This window comes from Octopus bimaculoides, chromosome 1 (assembly GCF_046866305.1).
Source record: "Octopus bimaculoides isolate indiv1 chromosome 1, ASM4686630v1, whole genome shotgun sequence".
Classification (NCBI taxonomy): Eukaryota; Metazoa; Mollusca; class Cephalopoda; order Octopoda; family Octopodidae; genus Octopus; species Octopus bimaculoides.
In genome coordinates, this window is record NC_142928.1 from 114,260,158 (window position 1) to 114,282,058 (window position 21,901).

Consider the following 21,901-nt stretch of genomic DNA (forward strand, 5'->3'; position numbering starts at 1 on the left):
GACTTTCCCTATTAATTTCATCGTCTTTTGAATTATGAACATATTTACATCATAAGTGTTTTTTCATTGTAAGGCTTTCTTTTTTAGTTGATTTTCACCTAGCAAGACTTATCGTAGATGGCGTAATAAGTCACACCTGGACAAGGTCAGGTTATACTGCTAGTATATTTATATATATACTAGCAGAAATGCCCGGCGTTGCTCGGGGCTTAATTGCTTTAAAGTACTCTTAATGATTCTACTCAATTATAATTAATTGAGGCAAAGATTGATATAAGTTTATGCCCAACTAATTGATTTGCAACTGGATAGAAAGCCCTGCAAAGAGCATTGCAACACTCTCAGAAGTGGGTAATAATAGAATGTGAGGTGGCCCTGAAAAGGCTGTATTATCATTCTCAAAATGTAAAAATTTGGTAGGTAGTCCTGGAAGGGTGTGTAAAACGTTCACAGGTGAATATGGCGTCTTCCTTTTCCACCAACAGCAGCAGATGTGCTGTTATAAAACTTCCTGCTCTGTGAAAACAGAATAGATGCCCTATGGAGGAAAGAGGGGGATTAATTATGGGTACCCAGTCCACTTTTTAGCATTGCAGAATTGGCAACTGAAGCGCATTTCCCCTATATTTATGTCAGCGCGGATGGAGTAATTAAAGTTGAGCTCATACTTGAAAGCCTATAGGTGCCTGTAAGGGCTCGTCACACTGCATGCAGCTTCTCGCCGTTGACTGTTATGCTGCAACATAGAACGTTGCCCGTGTTGGTCATGAGAAGGTTTTGCAGCAGTAGCAGAAGCCACATTTTCAATGGTAATGGACCGCCCATCTCCATCTTCAGAAGCCATGGAAGCGTTCATAGCAGCAGCGTTCCTAGCAAGGTGAGTCGTCCATTGTTCCAAATGTTCGGAAGACCTGGGAGCAGCAGTAGCCACAGCATTTGTAGCCTGTTGAGTGGCCCTCTGAAGCCCTGGAAGCAGCATTAGCAGCAGCGTTCCTAGCAAGGTGAGTCGTCCATTCTTCCAAACGTTCGGAAACCTGGAAGCAGCAGTAGCCCCAGCGTTTGTAGCCAGTCGAGTGGCCCTCTGAAGGCCTGGAAGCAGCATTAGTAGCAGCGTTTCTAGCCAGGCGAGTCACCCTTTGTTCCAGACCTGCTGTAGCCCTGGACACAGCATCGTATGAATCCATTTGGAAACTTTCAGCAGCTTGGCATTCTGCTGAACATCAGGCACTCTATGAAAATCTTAAAGGAGTGTGGTCAGAGGAGTCGTTTGCTCTAATTGCCTTTAGCGCCAGTGCTGATGCGGTGTGGCGACTGAGGCGACTTCTCTTTTTCAGTGGCATTTCATGTCCCAAAGAAAGGGTGAAAGTTACTTGTACAGAGAAATTGTCTTGGAAAGTATGCGTAGAATTGAAAGGGGAAAGGGTGATAAGAAAGGGCAAATAAATAAATAAACTGACAAGTATTTGTATGTATGTGTGTATTTGTATGTATGTATGTATGTATTAGTGTGTATTCTCTCTCTATATATATATGATAGTAAGTAAATGTGTCTTAAAAAAGATTTTCAAAAAACTCACAGTTTGTAGGGAATAAATGTTTGACTGTCGATGTGAAAGTTACTTGTACAGAGAAATTGTCTTGGAAAGTATGAGTAAAATTGAAAGGGGAAAGGGTGATAAGAAACGATAAATAAACTGACAGGTATTTGTATGTATGCATGTATGTATGTATGAGTGTGTATTCTCTCTCTATATATATGGTAGTCAGTAAATGTGTTTTAAAAAAGATTTTCGAAAAACTCACAATTTGTAGGGAATAAATATTTGACTGTCGATGTGAAAGTTACTTGTACAGAGAAATTGTCTTGGAAAGTATGAGTAAAATTGAAAGGGGAAAGGGTGATAAGAAACGATAAATAAACTGACAGGTATTTGTATGTATGTGTGTATTTGTATGTATGTATGAGTGTGTATTCTCTCTAAAAATATGCTAGTAAGTAAATGTGTTTTAAAAAAAGATTTTCAAAAAAACTCACAGTTTGTAGGGAATAAATGTTGATCTTATTTGAAAAAGATTGACAGGTATTTGTATGTATGTGTGTATTTGTACGTATGTATGTATTAGTGTGTATTCTCTCTATATCATATATGGAAGTAAGTAAATGTTTTTTTAAAAGATTTTCAAAAAACTCACAATTTGTAGGGAATCGTATTTGAAAAAGATGTATCACTATATTTATTTTTGTTATCTTGGTGAAGGACGGTATGAGAAATGGAAAACGAACTTACAATTCCCGCCAATTAGAATGAGGTCATTGGTAACCATAGGTACATATATATATGTAGATATATGTGTGTATTTACATAGGATTGGTAGTCTGTCTGTTTATTTGACTTTCACTCTTTCTCCTTCCTTTCTTTGTCTTTTTTCTTGGATTGTTTGTAAAGGTTCATAAGAGAAAGTAGCAGTTGAAACAATTTGTAATGATATTAGAAAGACGAAATTAGATTGTATTAGAGGGGGAAATGGTTATGTATGTAGTTTTATCGATTGTTTTCGTAATTAGGAGTTATTTTGAACCCAAAAATGATCCTATGACCTAAGTTATGGTATTTAGAATATTAATTCCGATTTTTTCATCCACTAAATTTGGAATTGTGTAAATGTATAAATTTTAAACATGCATACACACAGAGAAATTCTACCTTTTATAGATAAGATATGTATATATATAAATTTAAATATATATATATATATATATATATATATATATATATATATATATATATAAAAGATTTAGATTCAAAATTTAATGTGGTACTTATGTTTAGGCACCAGAATATAGTATGGTATTATCCAAAACAATTCCAAAAAAACAAGGTGATCAAAAATCAAAAAAGCAACACGGATTTTAAAGGTTATTGCAGTACGCACGTTTCATGCTACTCCATTTATTTAAGTAATGCAAGCATTACATTAAATGCAAGATGTAGAGCAATCTTCAGCTGCACAAGAATATAGAAAATTACAGCAGAATAGACATATTACTATTGTGGCAACATTTAAAATCTAAGTGGGAAGAAGAATACATAAAAATCCATCTTGACATAGCCAAGGCTAGCAGGCTAGTAATTAATTCTAGGTAGAATTCGAACTGTCTCTAATTTTATTTGTCTCTTATTTAGTGGTTCAAAGTATAAGGGTTAGGGGGCAATCACTTCTAAGGAAAGGGGAGGTCTAAGCATTATACATGGATATGGTTATAAAGGTTTCTCTGGTCAGAGTGGCAACACTATTTTAGGTTGGGTTTTTTTTTACTGCTACCATAATGTCGGGGAATTAAACATTAAGCATTTAGGTCAACAGGGCTTTTTCTTTAGTCTGAATAAAGCATCAGTATTGTTTTACATATACTAAGTATGGGAAATTTATAGATATCAATATTAGCTTAATTAATATGTTAATAATAAAAATGTAATTAGTTCATACAAAAACCCTGAAGTAATGTCAATTTTGAATTCAAAAGCTATAGATAAGGTGTGAAGTTTAAGAATATTATATATATTTTAGACTCAGGAAACTATTTTGAATTATTTTAAAATTTATATTAAAATTTAAAATTTAAGCTAATGTATATAATACTATTTGAAAGACACATAAGAGATAACATTTATTTTTATAATGTAAAGAATTAATATAGGATTTATATAGTTTATAATAATGGGTTTATCAAAGTTTAAGGAACTAATAAGAAAAAAAAAGAATGGTAAGAATTAACAAAGAATTCAATAATAATTCAAGACATCCAAAAGAGAACATGATAATTGTTTACTAGTTTAATTATACTATCTTATATAGTCAAGAACTTATTTTAAGACTAACATGGGCTAATTACAGAATATTAATGGAATAAGGATTAGATTTATTTAAGTCAAAATATAGAATAACTAGAACACTACCAATACAAGCCCTGAAATAATGGAATAATAAGGATCCTTTTAGAGTCAGGTATTGAATAAAATGAAATATAAAATTTTTAAGGTTTGAGAACTAATTAAAAACATTAAGAACTTATAAAACCTCCTATTCTTATAAGCTACATAGGGTAAAAATAATTAAGATACATACTAAGAACTAACAGCAGTAGCAGAAGTAGTGTGAAAAAATATACCATCCATGGATAAAGTTGAAATCTTAGTTATCATAAGAAGATTGTATGTTAAGGTAAGAGATAAGAAATATATGTTATAAAGGTTCAATTTCAAATTTAAATATGTGCTAATTAGTAGCCCAAGATGAACATGGTAGAAGTTGAAATACCACATCTTTCTAATTTTAACTACTTTTTAAAAATTTAAAAAGCTCCACTAGGTGCAACTTCAGAAATAAGTCCCATTGTCTGTTATTAGGCCGATGTCGCACCCGTAACGTAGTTTACAAATGCATTATAAGTACGATAACCGAGAATTATATTTATGTAGGATGTAGCATTAATCTGAAACAGAGAATATATAACCATAGGTCTTTTTTTAGACTAAGACATAAGGCAAATAGTATGACATTAGCAAATAAAATTTGAGAGTTAAAGGATAATGGTATTAGTTTTAGCCTTAAATGGGAAATTATAAGAAAAGCTCAACCTTATAGAAATAGTAGACATTATTTTGTTAGCTAGAAGAGCTATTATTGATTTGATAGCAAGCTCTGGACTAGAGCCGATACCCCAGAAAATTTTGATATACCAATGGGGTCGAGCGATTCGGCTGAAATTACGAATCTAGTAGGAGCTTACCTCTTATATTGCTTAAATAAAGAAATCCCGGAGCTAAAAGGCGGTCTATATAGGGATAATGCTTTATTCATCATCCCTAGTAATAATAAATCATTCATTGAGAGAATAAGAAAGAAAATTAGAAAATTTTTTAGAAGTTTTAACTTAAATATTACTTACGAATATGGTACTAAGATTGTAAATTTTTTAGATACCACTCTTAACATAGAAGCTAGATTATACCACCCATATAGAAAAGAGAATGAAGTTACTAGATATGTAAGTAGATTATCCAATCATCCACCAAATGTATTAAATTCTATAGTTAAAAGTATTTCTGAGAGAATTACTAGATTATCTTCTAACATTGATATATTTGATTCTAATTCAAACTACTATAATGTGGCTTTGTCTAAAGCTGGATATGACCAAAAAATTTCTTTCCTTAGTCCTGGTAGGACATCTCTCCTTGATGCAGATGATAATAATAATAATAATAATAATAATAATAATAATAATAATAATAATATAAACACACGCCAGAAAAGGTCACAGAAAACGAGAAAGCAACCATACTCTGGGATATGCCAATACACACAGATAGAGAAATTAAGGCAATTAGACCAGATATAGTTGTCAAAGATCATGAAGGAAAAAAATGCTTTCTAATTGATGTATCAATACCAGCAGATGACAACGTTTCTCTAAAAGAAATGGAAAAACTTTCAAAATACAAAGACCTGGAAATAGAGATAACTCGAATGTGGAATCTAAAAACAGAAACAATTCCTATCAGAGTAGGTGCCTTAGGTATAATAAAAAAAATATTCAGACAAATACATAACAAAACACCAGGACTTACAAATATATATAACATACAGAAAATTGCACTACTGGGTACTGCACACATTCTACGCAAAACACTTTCAATACAGTAAACATAAGAGCACCACAGCAAACTACAGCACATACCCAAGGCGCACAGAGCTGTGCTCGGTAGTGAAGTGAAAGCACGTTATAAAAATAAAACTACTGAACAATAATAATAACAATAATAATGATAATAATATAATAATAATCATAGATGTTATAACAAGCCTAATAACTTAAGTAGTAGTTGTAATGGACCAAATGAAAAGCAACCCTATATGCCTAAAAATTTAACTAATAAGAAAAATAATAAAGTACATCTTAATAGTAGACTACATGCTAACACTAGTAATAAACCAGTGTTAGTAGACAGTAATGGCGAAACTAATGATATAAATAAAAAGTGTCCCACAACAAAAAGAACTACCAATCATAATAATAATATTGTTCTGGGAAGTAAAAGTAATCAAAGTATACTCCATACTCACCTACACAATAAATTTAAGAGAAAAAATAAAAACTCTATCTGGTTAAATATCCCTTTCAACTGTGCAATATCCACAAATATTTACAAAAAATTTATGAATATTTTACAAAAAAATTTCCCTTCTTCCCACAAATATAGTAGAATTTTCTCTTGTCATACAGTCCGAATTTCTTACTCTACCCTTCCTAATGCAGGTACAATCATAGCTAGGTTAAGCAAAAAGAACATTAGGTCAGCTAGAATAAATGAAGTTAAAAATAGTGGATATGGTTATATGAATACAAATAATAATCTAGCAAATACCAATAATTTTACTACTAATAATTATATAAATAGAAGTGAAAATAACAACGACAATAGAAATTATGAGGATAATAATAATATGCTTAGTCCTGCCAACCATAATTTTATCCAACAAACAGAATGCAGCAGTAATGATGTTGTGGTTCTAACTGAAGTTGATGATAGGCTCAACTCCAATGAAGATAATAGAAATTTGGGACCTAGTTCATATAATGTCAATATGCCTAATGTTGGAGGAATAATTCTAACTGATAGCACATCAGGAAACGAGTTAAATAATGATGAAAATGATCAATATATACCTAATAGTAGAATTGAGGAATTGATAAATAATGTTAGTGTAAATAATTATAATAATAATAATAGAGATATTAGAAATAATATAGGTGGAGTTGGTAGCACCACTAGGTACAACTTCAGAAATAAGTCCCATTGTCCCTTATTAGGAAATTGTTGCACCCGTAACGTAGTGTACAGATGCATTATTAGTACAATAACCGAGAATTATATTTACATAGGATGTAGTATTAATGTGAAACAGAATATATAACCATAGGTCTTCTTTTAGACTAAGACATAAGGCTAATAGTACGACATTAGCAAGTAAAATTTGGGAGTTAAAAGATAATGGTATTAATTTTAGCCTTAAATGGGAAATTATAAGAAAAGCTCAACCTTATAGAAATAGTAGATATGGATGTGAATTATGTTCTATGGAAATATATGAAATTTTTAAACTTAGAAATAATCCTAACCTAATTAATAATAGATTACACCTTCCTAATTAATAATAGATTAGACCTTAGAGTATCGTGTGTACATTGCTCTACTCGTACTTTTAAATTCAAATTCGGTGTGTGTATATATACATGTATGTGTGTGTATATTTATATATAATAAATTGAAAGGGAGGCTTATTAGCAATTAGAACCTAAAGGTAAAATTAATACAGATCACAAAGCTGACAGAGGGTACTGACTAGCACTGCTTTTGCTAAAAATAAGACTTAAAACAATTCAAAAGCACTATTTTAATGACTAACAAAGGGAGGTAAGTCCCCAGTATATATAGTCAGATCACGATTTTGGATTTTGATGAAGACCATCTTAATCCTCCTTAGAGACTCTTAATGCTTTGGATTTAAACTTAACTATCTCTGTCAGTCTTATAAGAAAAACTGTTAAAAACATGTACTGATTTTCAAAACAGTAAAAACCCTAGGCATTAAGAGTCGCTGATGAGGATTAAGATCGCGATTTCAGATTTTGATGTAGACCATCTTAATCCTCATCAGCGACTCTTAACACCTAGAGTTAAACTCAACTACCTCTGTTAGTCTTATAAGAAAAACCCTTGAAAACATGTGCTGATTTTTCAAAACAGTAAAGGTGTAAGCTACAGATTAAAAGGGTAGCTTATTAGCAATTAGAACCTTAAGACAAAATTAATACAGGTCACAAAAGTGACAAAGGGTACTGACTAGCACCGCTTTTGCTAAAAATAAGAGTTAAAACAACTCAAAAACCATAAAAGCACTCTCTTAATGACTGACAAAGGGAGATAAGTCCCCAACATATATAGCTGAATCGCAATTTTGGGTTTTGATGTAGACCATCTTAATCTTCATCTGCGACTCTTAATGCCTAGGGTTAAGTTCAAAAGCCTGCCTAGATATGGAAAATGCTACTTTTCGGGAGGTGTATCAGAGATGGCAACATCAAAATCTGGTAGGATGGTATTTGGGGCTGGTTATGCAAGGACCTTGGTTTTCTTGATGTTTGCTGTGAGGCCAAAGTGATGGTAGACCATAGCAAAGTTGTTCACATCTGTGGCTGCAAAACTAGGTCTCTATATCATCACAACATCCAAAAATTAGAATGCTTTCACTAACAAAAGCTTTATTCAAGCTTCAGCATCAAATGGGAACACTCAACAACAAAGATCTGCATACAGGATACTAGCAGGCATATGGAGTCATCATGAGAGAATGCATGTCATTTCAAGGTCTTCCTCTTGACAGCATTATTGCACACTGTTCACCCACTCCCTGGGATGAGGCCCTGCTTGCTAGATCAGCTGATTCCTACTCAGTATTCTTCTAGCCATTTCTCATCTTTCTTTAACCAAATCCAGTGGCTTGCATTCTCCACTGTAGCCTGAATATCACTGATGATGGTTCTGCTTTACAATGAGTTAAACCTAGTGATCACAACCATTGCTTCAAACTGTTTCCAATGAATCCTCTACATTCAACTTTGATCAGATAATGTTCTTCTTTCTATCCTACATCTTTACATTCCTTGAGGTGTTTATAATGGTTGATCTTTTGAGTCTGAGCAGTGTCCATGTAATTTTCATGAGAAACTGTTAACTCAATCAGATTTACTACTTTCTTTTTCTCACACCATATGATAATATCTGGTTTCTTTGTAACTAGAATGGGTAGAATTCTTGTCATCCTGATAAATCTGCAGCCACCTCACAACAGTTATTCCACTTTCCATCATTCACAGGAAATTTCTTCTTCAAATAGATCTGCTGTCCTCAATGTATGAAGGCAATGAAATCTGTAGCAGGTTTCTTCTATGGTTTCTTACCACTGTTGATTAAAACAATTTGGTTCTTTGCATCATTGAAAAAGATCTTAAAAAGCAGATTCAGTGTACCTACTTTCTCCACATCTGCATTTATCACTTTTTGATGCATGCCATCTCACTAGGTTTGTACAAATCAAAAACTTCAGACATGATTTACTTCATTTCCATTGTTCATTCCAACTTATTTTTCTCTCAATTATGTTTTCCTCCCATCTTGACATCTGACCTTGTTGAGAACATTGAATCAAATGAAGCTCTTTTGTCTGTTTCTTTTGCCTTGACACTGTTACTAACAAAAAATTTGTATTTGCTCTGCATCATACTTGAAAATAGCCTGAACTGATCCAAGCCAAATTCAAGTCCCTTCCAATCAATTTACATGGCACCTCTTAGTGAGTAACTGAAAAGAGGTCATCAGTTTCTGCCCTTAGCTTCATGGTTGTTTTTACATCTAGTGGATTATGCCTTATTTTTCTATCCTTCAACTCTCTTAGTATCATCACTATTTGTACCTTCCCCACTTTATAAATTTTGACAACTGACACCAGCGGTAATTGTAATGAGCCTCTTTTGTAATAAAGAGCTGAGCAGTTCACTATTTGAGGTAGACCTAGCCACTTCCTAATGATCACATAACACTTTTGCTGAATAATTTTAACCCATGACAGTACTATCTTGTATATTAATAGTGGCACAAAAGGTGTGGATATAAGCCAAATTGTAGACACCATATTTTATACTTTGAACCATCAGTTTGACCCATTAGTCCATCCTCAGCTTGCTTCATAATCTGCATCCCACAACTTCTATCTGACAATGCTCCAGTGTATGCATGCTCTAAACTCTTAGCTGGTTTGTTCTTGACTTTTAGAATACCTTGTCATGCTATTTTAAATTTCACTTCTTTCTGCATTCCCCTAATAACTGTCAGACTGTACGACCTTGTTCTGAACTACATTTTAAACCACTTTAGCAGCTCATCTAGCCTTGACAGGGTATTCTGCATAACCCACTTATCTAATTAACAGCAGTATCAGATCATCCATGAAGGCCTCTTAGGTGACTAAATATGGGCCACTTGTTCTGACAAGTCTGTTGTTTTTAAAATCATCTCCATGACTAGGATAGACCATGTGACTGATATTGTGCAGCCAGCCACAATGCCAATCTCCAGGCAGTGCCAATCTGTTGTGAAGTTACCAGGTATAAATCTCATCTCAAAACTGGCCTAATATTTCTTCATTAATTTTATCACCTTCTTCAGTATGTGGAAGTGTTCCATGGTTCTCATCAGCTATTCATGTGGCACTGAGCCATATGCATCAGATAGATCAAGCCATACCATGTTCAGACATGTTTTGTTCTTATTTAGCATCCTGTATTGCTTTCCAAATTGAAAAGGAATGCTCAATACATCCTGTGATTCTAAAGATTCTGGCCTTTTGAACAGATTCATCCATATATCCATTACTCTGTGGAGGCGCAATGGCCCAGTGGTTAGGGCAGCGGACTTGCGGTCATAGGATCGCGGTTTCGATTCCCAGACTGGGCATTGTGTTTATTGAGCGAAAGCACCTAAAGCTCCACGAGGCTCCGGCAGGGGATGGTGGCGAACCCTGCTGTACTCTACCACCACAACTTTCTCTCACTCTTACTTCCTGTTTCTGTTGTGACTGTAATTCAAAGGGTCATCCTTTTCACACTGTGTCACGCTGAATATTCCCGAGAACTACGTTAAGGGTACATGTGTCTGTGGAGTGCTCAGCCACTTGCACGTTAATTTCACGAGTAGGCTGTTCCATTGATTGGATCGACTGGAACCCTCGTCGTCGTAAGCAACGGAGTGCCAACAACCATTACTCTGTAGGTATGGCACTGTTTTTTTTGCAAAACTGTCATTCATGTTCAATAAGAATATCTGTCTAAACTGTTTTATAGTCTCTGCATTGGCTTCCTTTGGAAGGTATGTGCCTTCTGCATTACATCAATCCTCCACTAGAGCCTCTTTACACCAAAGCTATTGGAGCAGGACAAAAAACTTCTTTCGTAGATGCTTGCAGTACTAATATACCTTATATGAGATTCCACCACCTCCTGGAGCACTGGCTTTTCTCACGAACACATTTACCTCTTTCTCCTTGATGTCTCTAATCTGAAATTTGGCATCAGTTCTAAAAGATGCATCAGTCCATTTATAGGTGATAGTTGCTGATTACAGTTTGGATTGTTGTGGGTTTCTTTGATGTGAGTATCCAGTTCTTCTTTTGTGCATGATAAAGTACCACTATTTGATTTAGTGAACAGATTCTTTGTCACCTCATATGGGTTCTTCAAAAACTGTTCACAAGTCCTTTTGTTTTCTTTTCTTCACTCATATCAGCAGATATTTCATTGCACAAACCAGCATTTTCTTTTCAAATTCTCAAACAGTAGTGTGAGATCAAGTTTTTCATCTTCCATTGCTTTCTTAAGCTTTTCTTCTCCATCCTCAATAGTTTCATTTTCCTGTTCCTCTTGCTTGTTCCACTCTTTCCTTTTACCAATTCCTGTGTTTTATATTGAACTGGATAGCATCACTAGTTTCTCTACTGAGGATCCTATCATTTCATATAAAGCTTTACATACTTTTCAAACTCTTTATATTTTACTTTCTCACTAGCCTCAGTTTCTTGTGAGCATTAAATTATGCATCAGTCTCATAACCTGTAGTTTCCTCGTGAGAAGAGCTCTTGCTGTAGCATTTATTGATCTACTGTGGTTTGCTTCCAGTGATGATTTGCTATGTGTTTTATAATCAGATGATCCACACTGCTCTGCCCTCTTCTTGCAAGTCTTTCCCTGATGTATAAAAAAGCCTCTCTTGGTAGCAAAGATCTTGACTCCCTCCTTCTGGTCAATCATGGGGTTACCATGCACTAAAAAAAGATTAAAAAAACTTTATCATATGCTAAAGGAATGAATTGTTATTGCTTGGGTAGTGAAAGAATATTGTGGCTAGAGAGCTAGGTTATATGTTTTTTTTTTTTTTTGGTATTTGACTTCAAATCTAACCAATGAAATTAAATACTGGAGGAAAGAGTTTTGTAACTTGACTCTACCTGTTCATCTTTTCTAATAGGTGGGAGCCAATGAGGGAAAGTTTATGGGATTGTTCAACCTGCTGGAAATAACAACCAAATCTCTTCACCAATAAAGGAGCTAGCTGTTCTTTGATTGTTCAACCTTCTCAGAATATCTGCCAGATCCCATTAGACAAAGCTAGAATGCATTTGCCTACAAGTCTGCTTGAGGGAAAATATCTTTTGTAGCTAAATGGGAAAACAACTTTATTTTCTGTTTACATCAATTTTATGTCAATTTAGACATATGTGTATTACTCAAGAAGGGAACCAATGACAGAGTATGGGATTGTTTGACTTGATAGAATTAGTATACAAATCTCTTCACATGTATTGTTCAATAAACTGTTTTACGTGTCTGTACTTATTTTTTCTGTCAAGCTTACTAATGTGCCAATGTTTAGAGGTACAGTCTTTGGCAGGCTTGAATTCATGAATTTGAGATCAATGAAAAACAGATTGAATAGATAACTCCTAAAAATATTTCACCATTGTTTTTACAGATGTTACATAACATTAACTCAGTCTCTTCACCTTATCATGAGTGGTGCCCCTGCTGGTCCAGCTGGTACTGGTAAGACAGAAACAACTAAAGATTTAGGAAGAGCATTAGGAATCATGGTATATGTTTTCAACTGCTCTGAGCAAATGGACTATAAGGTGAGTATTAGCTGTTGGTATTAACCCTTTCGTTACTATATTTCTGACCAAAATACACCCTCATGAATTTCAATTAAATTCTAAAATAATCATGAATTTAGACTAGTTTCATTAAACAATTGTAACTTTTTTACTTATCGACATATTAATGTGATATTTGGAACATAATTGAAGAAAGGGTTCTTAATCAATTCCATTGCATAACTTTTGTCTTAAAGTGACTCTAATTACAGGAAAATTCAGGTAAACCAAGTAAAATATAAAGATATTTAAATTTTGTTTAATCATCACCATAGAAAATGAGTCATCAGCTAATATTCAATTGGGTATGCAACAAAATTTTAATATAAAAGAATTGTGTACATTACTAGATTATCAGTTGAATTTAATGCACTGAAGAACAGGTGTTCCATAAAGATAAAATAAACTGAAATACTAGAATTTGTTTTTGAAGAAAACTAGAAAATTAAATACAACATCATCATCATCGTTTAACATCCGCTTTCCATGCTAGCATGGGTTGGACGATTTGACTGAGGACTGGCTGCACCAGGTTCCAATCTGATCTGGCAGTGTTTCTACAGCTGGATGCCCTTCCTAATGCCAACCACTCCGAGAGTGTAGTGGGTGCTTTTACGTGCCACAACTTAATGAAATATATTTACACACATACATGAATACACAAGACTGTTATATTATTTTCTTGTTTAAGATTCTACTTTTATTTTATTTCATTTTATTGTATTTTATAAACCCATTTTAATCGTTTAATTTATAGATAATTCGATATAGGGTGTTCTATTTTGCATGTCTTTTATCTGAATTTTATTATTATGCACTCAGCAATTTTTTTATAAAATGTTGTTTGTATATATGCGTCAGGACCTAGACATGTTTTTATGTGGATGTTTGTATTGTTGGCATGCATATGTATTCGTATGTATGTGTCTATATATATGTGTAAGTAAGCATATATGTTTATACTTGTACATATACATACATCTAAAATGTGTATTTATGCTAATATACACTTTTGTATACACATGTATATGTAATTTTCTTTTGTGTACAATCATTACACATATTCAGCCACCTATCTTTCTTTCTTTCTTTTCCTTTCCTTATGGAAAGTATTTTTTCTCCCCCTATTTGTTACTTGTATAGAGTCCTTTAACTTTGCACTTCTCTCCCCTCCTCTCACTCACTTCTTTCTCATGCTAACTGTTACATCTAAGATCACTCCTTTTCTTTTTCTTTCCCCCTCTCTGCGTTTTAAAATTCACTTCTCATCTATATGTATACACCAAGTAATTTTTGTATACAAGCATGATTGCGTACATATGTATATCATCATCATCATCATCATCATTTAACATCCGCTTTCCATGCTAGCATGAGTTGTGTATTTGTGTGTATATTTATGTCTTACATATATATATGTCTGTATATGTATGTAGTCTGTGTACATCCATCTGTGTGTCTTGATGTATACATGTATATTGATGGTTTAGTATGCGTATATACTATTGTAATATATCTATGTAATGCAATATGAAAATTTTAATTTTAATTTTAATTTTTGATGTATTAATTGAATTGTATTTTGTATATAATTATTTGCAATATGTATTTTGAATCCGCTCTTTGATTTAAGGTTTTCCTCTATTTTTATAATATGATGAATATATATCGAATTCTCTTATTTTGTTCATTGCATGCTTAAGACCGTTAATTGAAAGGATCAATGAAACAAATCCATTTTTAAAGATGTATCCTTTAACTAGGTTTGATCATATCGTTATTTCTGTTTTATTTTAACAAAACTGAACAAATGAATGGAAACATGAAACTCTAAGTAACAGCTTTTATTATATTTCTGCTGCTTTTAAATAAAATATTTATATATATATATTTATATAGTCCTCCAGGCGATAACAGAGGAATTCAAGACAGGGTGCCCCTGGGAGCTCCTCTATGCTGACGACCTTGCTCTAATTGCTGAGTCACTATCAGAACTAGAGGAGAAGTTTCAGGTGTGATAGCAAAGACTAGAACCGAAGGGCCTTAGAGTCAACCTAGCTAAAACCAAAGTCCTAATAAGTAGGAAGGTAGACAAAACACAAATCTCTGCTCGATCTATAGAAAAGGCGTAGGTAGAAACTCTATAAGAAGTACCTAGTTTAAGCTATGGACACATAAGAGGTGCAGCAATATCAAAGGAATGCTAACTGAGAAGATAGTTTTTGTATGTGGGAGATGCTCAGGAGCAATAAGCACTGAAAATGTGCAGAGAACAACTTCCGCCACATTCCAGGGAGAAAAACTAGAAGTAGTTGATAGCTTCCGTTACCTAGGTGACCAAGTCAGTAGCAAGGGAGGGTGTGCTGAAAGTGTAGCTGCTAGAATAAGAATAGCCTGGGCAAAGTTCAGAGAGCTCTTACCTCTGCTGGCGACAAAAGTCCTCTCACTCAGAGTAAAAGGCAGACTGTGTGATGCATGTGAATGAACAGCTATGCTACATGGCAGTGAAACATGGGCCGTGACTGCTGAGGACATGTGTAAGCTCACAAGAAATGAAGCCAGTATGCTCCACTGGATGTGTAATGTCATTGTGCATACTCGACAGAGTGTAAGTACCTTGAGAGAAAAGTTGGACCTAAGAAGCATCAGATGTGGTGTGCAAGAGAAACGATTGCACTGGTATGGTCATGTGGTGAGAATGGATGAGGATAGCTGTGTGAAAAAGTGCCACAGCCTAGCAATTGAGGGAACCTGTGGAAGAGGTAGACCCAGGAAGACCTGGGATGAGGTGGTGAAGCATGACCTTCAAACATTAGGCCTCACCAAAGAAATGACTAGTGACCGAGACGTTTGGAACTATGCAGTGCATGAGAAGACCTGGCATGTCAAGTGAGACCATAATCTGTAGCCTATGCTAGGTGTGTAACCAGCCCACTTATGCATACCTTCCTTCATTGGACACTAAACTCTGCTTGCGAAGACCTGTTGAGGCAAGTGAAATCGAAATCGAATCAAATTCGCAAATTCGATCACTGGCACCCATGCTAGTGGAGCGCTAAGAGCACCATCCAAGTGTGATTGTTGCCAGAGCAGCTGATTGGCTTCCATGCTGGTGGCACGTAAAGAGCACAATTCAAGTGTGATCGTTATCAGCATCACCTTACTGGCACTTGTTCTGGTGGCATGTGAAAAAACATTCAAGCGAGGTCGTTGCCAGTGCAGGTGGCATGTAAAAAACACCATTTTGAGTGTGGCCATTGCCAGTACTGCCTGACTGGCCCTCGTGCTGGTGGCACGTAAAAGCACCCACTACACTCTCAGAGTGGTTGGCGTTAGGAAGGGCATCCAACTCTGCTAGATCAGATTGGAGCCTGATGCAGCCTTCTGGTTTGCCAGTCCTCAGTCAAATCGTCCAATCCATGCTAGCATGGAAAGAAGACGTTAAACAATGATGATGGTGATATATATATATATATATATATTTATACATATAAATAATCAATATAAAATATAAGAGAAATTACCTCTAACAGGCAATTTCTACACGCTAGAAGACGGCCGATATATATATATATATAATGTTTTTGGATTCTGTCATGGAGGAAGCTGATGTTCAATTTACGTGTTTGCTGACTATACTGTTTTGGTGTCTCTCTTGTTTATAAACAGGTGTAGAATTGGTTGAATGTGGTGTAGAACATTAAGTTGACAAAACTTTTAGAATGCGTTATAAGTTATTTATTAAAATGGTAACATTTGATATATCACAGTAGGTAAACAATACTAAATGAAAAAATGTTTAAAAGAAACAAATGCAGTTGCAGTATTTGTGATGTATAAATTGTTGTTTGTGTATCTATGTGTTTTCGTATGTTTGGCAAGACAAAGCATGTGTGCAAAAGAACCTTATTTGTATAGCTGTTGTTCTAGTGATGTGTGCTCTTAGATTAGTAGTAGTAGTCAGCAGTCAAAGACGTCTTAATTAGACAGAAGATTGTTCTTGCGTAGCATAGCGTATGCGGCTGTGCCACCAACTCTTTGCTCTTGGCCGAAATGTTGCTCTATTTGTGTGGTCACAGCACTGACAAGTCAAGCTCTGTCTGGCTAGCGTTCCCTTGATTTATGGTGTCGAAGGTCAAGTGTTTTGGCCGTTAATTTTAGGCAAACATTTTCCTTGACATATGTTATCTATGGTGAATTTCCTTAGTTTTGAATGTGTGGTCTTTTGCTGGGAAACTAAACTTTTGACCGTGGGAAACATTTTCCTCTGAGGTCGAGTTGTGAGCTGAGAGATTTGGGTTCAGTTTTAAATCGAAATCTCTCACACACACACACATATATATATATATATATATATATATATATATATATATATATATATATATATATATATATATATATATATATATATGCGAGTAAAAATAAATACCAAAAAAGGTGGATTTTTTTGTATGATTGTGTATAGAGGAATATATTATTTTGCTTAAAAGAGTTCCAACACTGTCTGTTTTTTATGTTTTATTTATATTCCTGCAGAACTAATGTGGGGTATAGAATATGGAATATACAATATATAATATAATATACAATATATAATATAAAATAAAATAAAAATGGATGGCACCATGAAATAAAGTATTGAATGTAGATGAAATATTGAGTGTTCAATATAAAGGATCATCATCATCATCATCATCATCGTTTAACGTCCGCTTTCCATGCTAGCATGGGTTGGACGATTTGACTGAGGACTGGTGAAACCGGATGGCAACACCAGGCTCCAGTCTGATTTGGCAGAGTTTCTACAGCTGGATGCCCTTCCTAACGCCAACCACTCAGAGAGTGTAGTGGGTGCTTTTACGTGTCACCCGCACGAAAACGGCCACGCTCGAAATGGTGTCTTTTATGTGCCACCCGCACAAGCCAGTCCAGGGGCACTGGCAACGATCTCGCTCGAAAATCCTACAGGAGCCAGTCAGGCGGTACTGGCAACGGCCACGCTCAAAATGGTGCATCTCATGTGCCACCCGCACAAGAACCAGTCCAGGGGCACTGGCAACGATCTTACTTGGCTTGCCGGGTCTTCTCACGCACAGCCCATTTCCAAAGGTCTCGGTCCGTAGTCATCGCCTCGGTGAGGCCCAATGTACGAAGGTCTTGCCTCACCACCTCAGCCCAGGTCTTCCTGGGCCTACCTCTTCCACGGGTTCCCTCAACTGTTAGGGTGTGGCACTTTTTCACGCAGCTATCCTCCTCCATTCTCACCACATGTCCATACCAGCGCAATCGTCTCTCTTGCACACCACAACTGATGCTTCTAATGTTCAGCTTTTCTCTCAAGATACTTACACTCTGACGGGTATTCACATTGACATTACACATCCAACGGAGCATACTGGCTTCATTCCTTGCGAGCTTACGTATGTCCTCAGCAGTTACAGCCCATGTTTCACTGCCATGTAGCATGGTTGTTCGTACGCATGTGTCATACAGTCTGCCTTTTACTCTGAGTGAGAGTCCCTTTGTCGCCAGCAGGGGTAAGAGCTCTCTAAACTTTGCCCAGGCTATTCTTATTCTAGCAGCTACACTTTCAGCGCACCCACTCCCACTACTAACTTGGTCGCCCAGATAGCGGAAGCTATCGACTACCTCTAGTTTTTCACCCTGGAATGAGATAGAAGTTGTTTCCTGTTTGTTTGCAGTCTTTATTGCACCTGAACATCTGCCACAAACAAAAACTAACTTGCTAGTTAACCTGCCTTTGATGTTGCTGCACCTCTTATGTGTCCATAGCTTGCACCGGGTACATCTTATAGAGTTACTACCTACTCCTTTTCTACATACTGAGCAGGGCCATCTACCTGAAGGGGTTTGTGTTTTATCTACCTTCCTACTTATTAGGATTTTGGTTTTAGCTAGGTTGACTCTAAGGCCCTTCAATTCTAGACCTTGCTTCCACACCTGAAACTTCTCTAGTTCTGATAGTGACTCCGCAATTAGGGCAAGGTCATCAGCATAGAGGAGCTCCCAGGGGCAACCTGTCTTGAACTCCTCTGTGATTGCCTGGAGGACTATGGTAAATAATAGGGGGCTGAGGACGGAACCTTGGTGGACCCCTACCTCTACCCGGAATTCATTGCTGTACTCATTTCCAACCCTCACCTTACTGGCCGCATCTCTGTACATGGCTCGCACAGCTCTCACTAGCCATTCTTCTATCCCAAGTTTCCTCATTGACCACCAGATAAGGGATCGGGGGACCCTGTCAAAGGCTTTCTCCATGTCAACGAAAGCCAGGTACAGAGGTTTATCCTTGGCTAGGTATTTCTCTTGCAACTGTCTCACTAGAAATAAGGCATCAGTAGTGCTTTTACCTGGCACGAACCCAAACTGCATCTCATCTAAATTGATTCGCTCCCTAATTAGTTGGGCTATGACCCTCTCTGTAACTTTCATAACCTGATCTAACAGCTTGATGCCTCTGTAATTATTTGTATCTAAAGCGTCCCCTTTACCTTTGTAGCAGTTGACTATGATGCTGCTACACCAGTCATAGGGTATGACTCCTTCGTGTATCACCTGGTTCGTAATACGGGTGACTAGGCTATAGCCAACACTGCCAGATATTTTGAGCATCTCTGCAGTGATTCCTGATGGGCCGGGGGCTTTCCCGGTCTTCATACTCTTAATTGCTTTATCTACCCTGGTACTATCAACTCGGATAGCTGGTCCCTCTATTGGGTCGACATAAGGCAGGCTCTCTTTCTCCCATTCATTCTCTTTATTAAGCAATCTATCGTAGTGGCATCTCCAGACCTCTTTCTTTGCATCCTCATTTAATGCAAGCGTACCATCATCCATGCGAACACATTTCTCTCCTACAACATCACTATTCTCTCTCCTACACTGTCTTGCAACCCGAAATACCTCGAGTCTTTGGTCCTCACGGCGCAGAACATTGGCAAATCTTTCCTTATCTGCTTCCCCTCTGGCTAAATAAACCTGTCGCCTAGCCTCCCTTCTGGCACATTGGTACAATTCCCTGCTACCACCGTTCTTCCAGTCCTTCCAAGCTTGTTTCTTTTGTCTAATAGCCCTGTCTACCTCCTTGTTCCACCACCACGTTACTCTGGGTTGGGAGGGGACCTTACACCACCCACAAATCTGGTCGGTGGCTTTCAACAGGTTGTCCCGCAGAAATCTCCAATTGTCTTCCACGTTGTATGATGCTATATCCCCTTCTATTTCGTTAAATGCTTCAAGTAACTTGTCTCTAAGTCTCTGTCCGTTTGCAGGGTCTTTAAGCTTCCACACCCTTCTTCTCCAAGCCTGTCTAATTCTGGGCACCCATTTTGCCTTGATCCCAAAGTCGCTAACTACTAATCTATGTTGTGGGGTACATTCTTCGCCAGGGTAGGTTTTGGCATTTATAAGCCGCCCTCTTTCCCTATTTCTGGCGAGGATGTAGTCGATTTGGCTAGAGTGTCTGCCGGAGCGGTAGGTGACTAGGTGACTGGCAGGTTTCCTGAAGTTGGTATTGCAGACCATAAGATTGGTTGCATCACAGAACTCCAGCAGTCTGGTTCCCTCCTCGTTGCGGGAACCGAAGCCATAGCCTCCATGTATGCCATGGAAGCCCCCAGCACGACGTCCGACATGACCGTTGAAGTCTCCAGCCACAAAGAGAAGGTCCCTGTCACTCGTCGACGAGGTAGTTTGCAAGAGGGTGTCATAGAATTGGTCTTTCAGACCATCTGGTAGCCCAGGTTGAGGTGCATAGGCTGAGATGACAGTAGCTAATCTATGATGAAGCACTAGTCTGATCTTAAGTACTCTGTCACTTACTCTAACGACCTCGATTACCTTATCCACCCATTTCTCCGCTAGAAGTATTCCTACGCCCCCGACCCCGTCAGTGTTCCCTGCCCAGAAAATCTTGTACCTGTGTTCTTTGCCTGTGAGGAACCTTGCAGAACCTCCTCTCCATCTTACTTCCTGGATGCAGCACATATCTACGCATCTCCGTTCAAGCATCTCAACAATTTCACCAGATCTACCTTTCAGCGTGCCGACGTTGAGAGTGCCAATCCTAACAGTATGGGTGTTGGGGGTGTGGGCCTGTAGCCTGGGAAGGGGAAAAGCAGTGTCGTGTACCTGAAAAGAAAACTTGCAATTGGAAGAATTCATAAGCAAAACATTACCTACAACCTGCAAACATTTCTCAACCTTAATGCGCTACCCAAAGGTAGGGGAGAGGATGGCCAAGGCCACTAGATGGGTTCCGGGAGACAGCCGAGGTTGACAGGATGACAAAGGGATGAACTTCCGGTGGAGGGGGCGGGATGACAGAGGAATGAACTTCCGGTGGAGGGGGTGGGATGACAGAGGAATGAACTTCCGGTGGAGGGGGTGGGATGACAGAGGAATGAACTTCCGGTGGAGGGGTGGGATGACAGAGGAATGAACTTCCGGTGGAGGGGGTGGGATGACAGAGGAATGAACTTCCGGTGGAGGGGGTGGGATGGCAGAGGAATGAACTTCCGGTGGAGGGGGTGGGATGACAGAGGAATGAACTTCCGGTGGAGGGGTGGGATGACAGAGGAATGAACTTCCGGTGGAGGGGGTGGGATGACAGAGGAATGAACTTCCGGTGGAGGGGGTGGGATGGCAGAGGAATGAACTTCCGGTGGAGGGGGTGGGATGACAGAGGAATGAACTTCCGGTGGAGGGGGTGGGATGACAGAGGAATGAACTTCCGATGGAGGGGGTGGGATGACAGGAATGAACTTCCGGTGGAGGGGGTGGGATGACAGACGAATGAACTTCCGGTGGAGGGGGTGGGAGGGCGGGTTACCGCCAGCGAGTAGAGAGGGCTCTTAATTGTAGATTTTAAATATTTGAGAGACAACAATGCATAAATCGTAATTTTATAAAAGAGCAATGAATTCTGGGTGATTAGAATATAACGTAGCATGAATTTAGGAAGCTTAGAAAATGAATAAGCATGAATTTAAGACAACAACTGAATTCAATTGAATTTCATGGAGAGAAACAAGATAAATAATAAGGGACA

General features: G+C 37.3%; 1 protein-coding gene across 1 annotated transcript in view; it reads left to right on the top strand.

Moving 5' to 3' along the window:
* The window catches only part of LOC106876453 (dynein beta chain, ciliary), an 855,334-nt gene that overhangs the window by 416,601 nt on the left and 416,832 nt on the right, over positions 1-21,901 (top strand). The window contains exon 28 of the mRNA XM_089350837.1: positions 12,651-12,807. Coding sequence (XP_089206963.1) covers positions 12,651-12,807 — 157 coding nt within the window. The remainder of the gene's footprint in view (positions 1-12,650; positions 12,808-21,901) is intronic.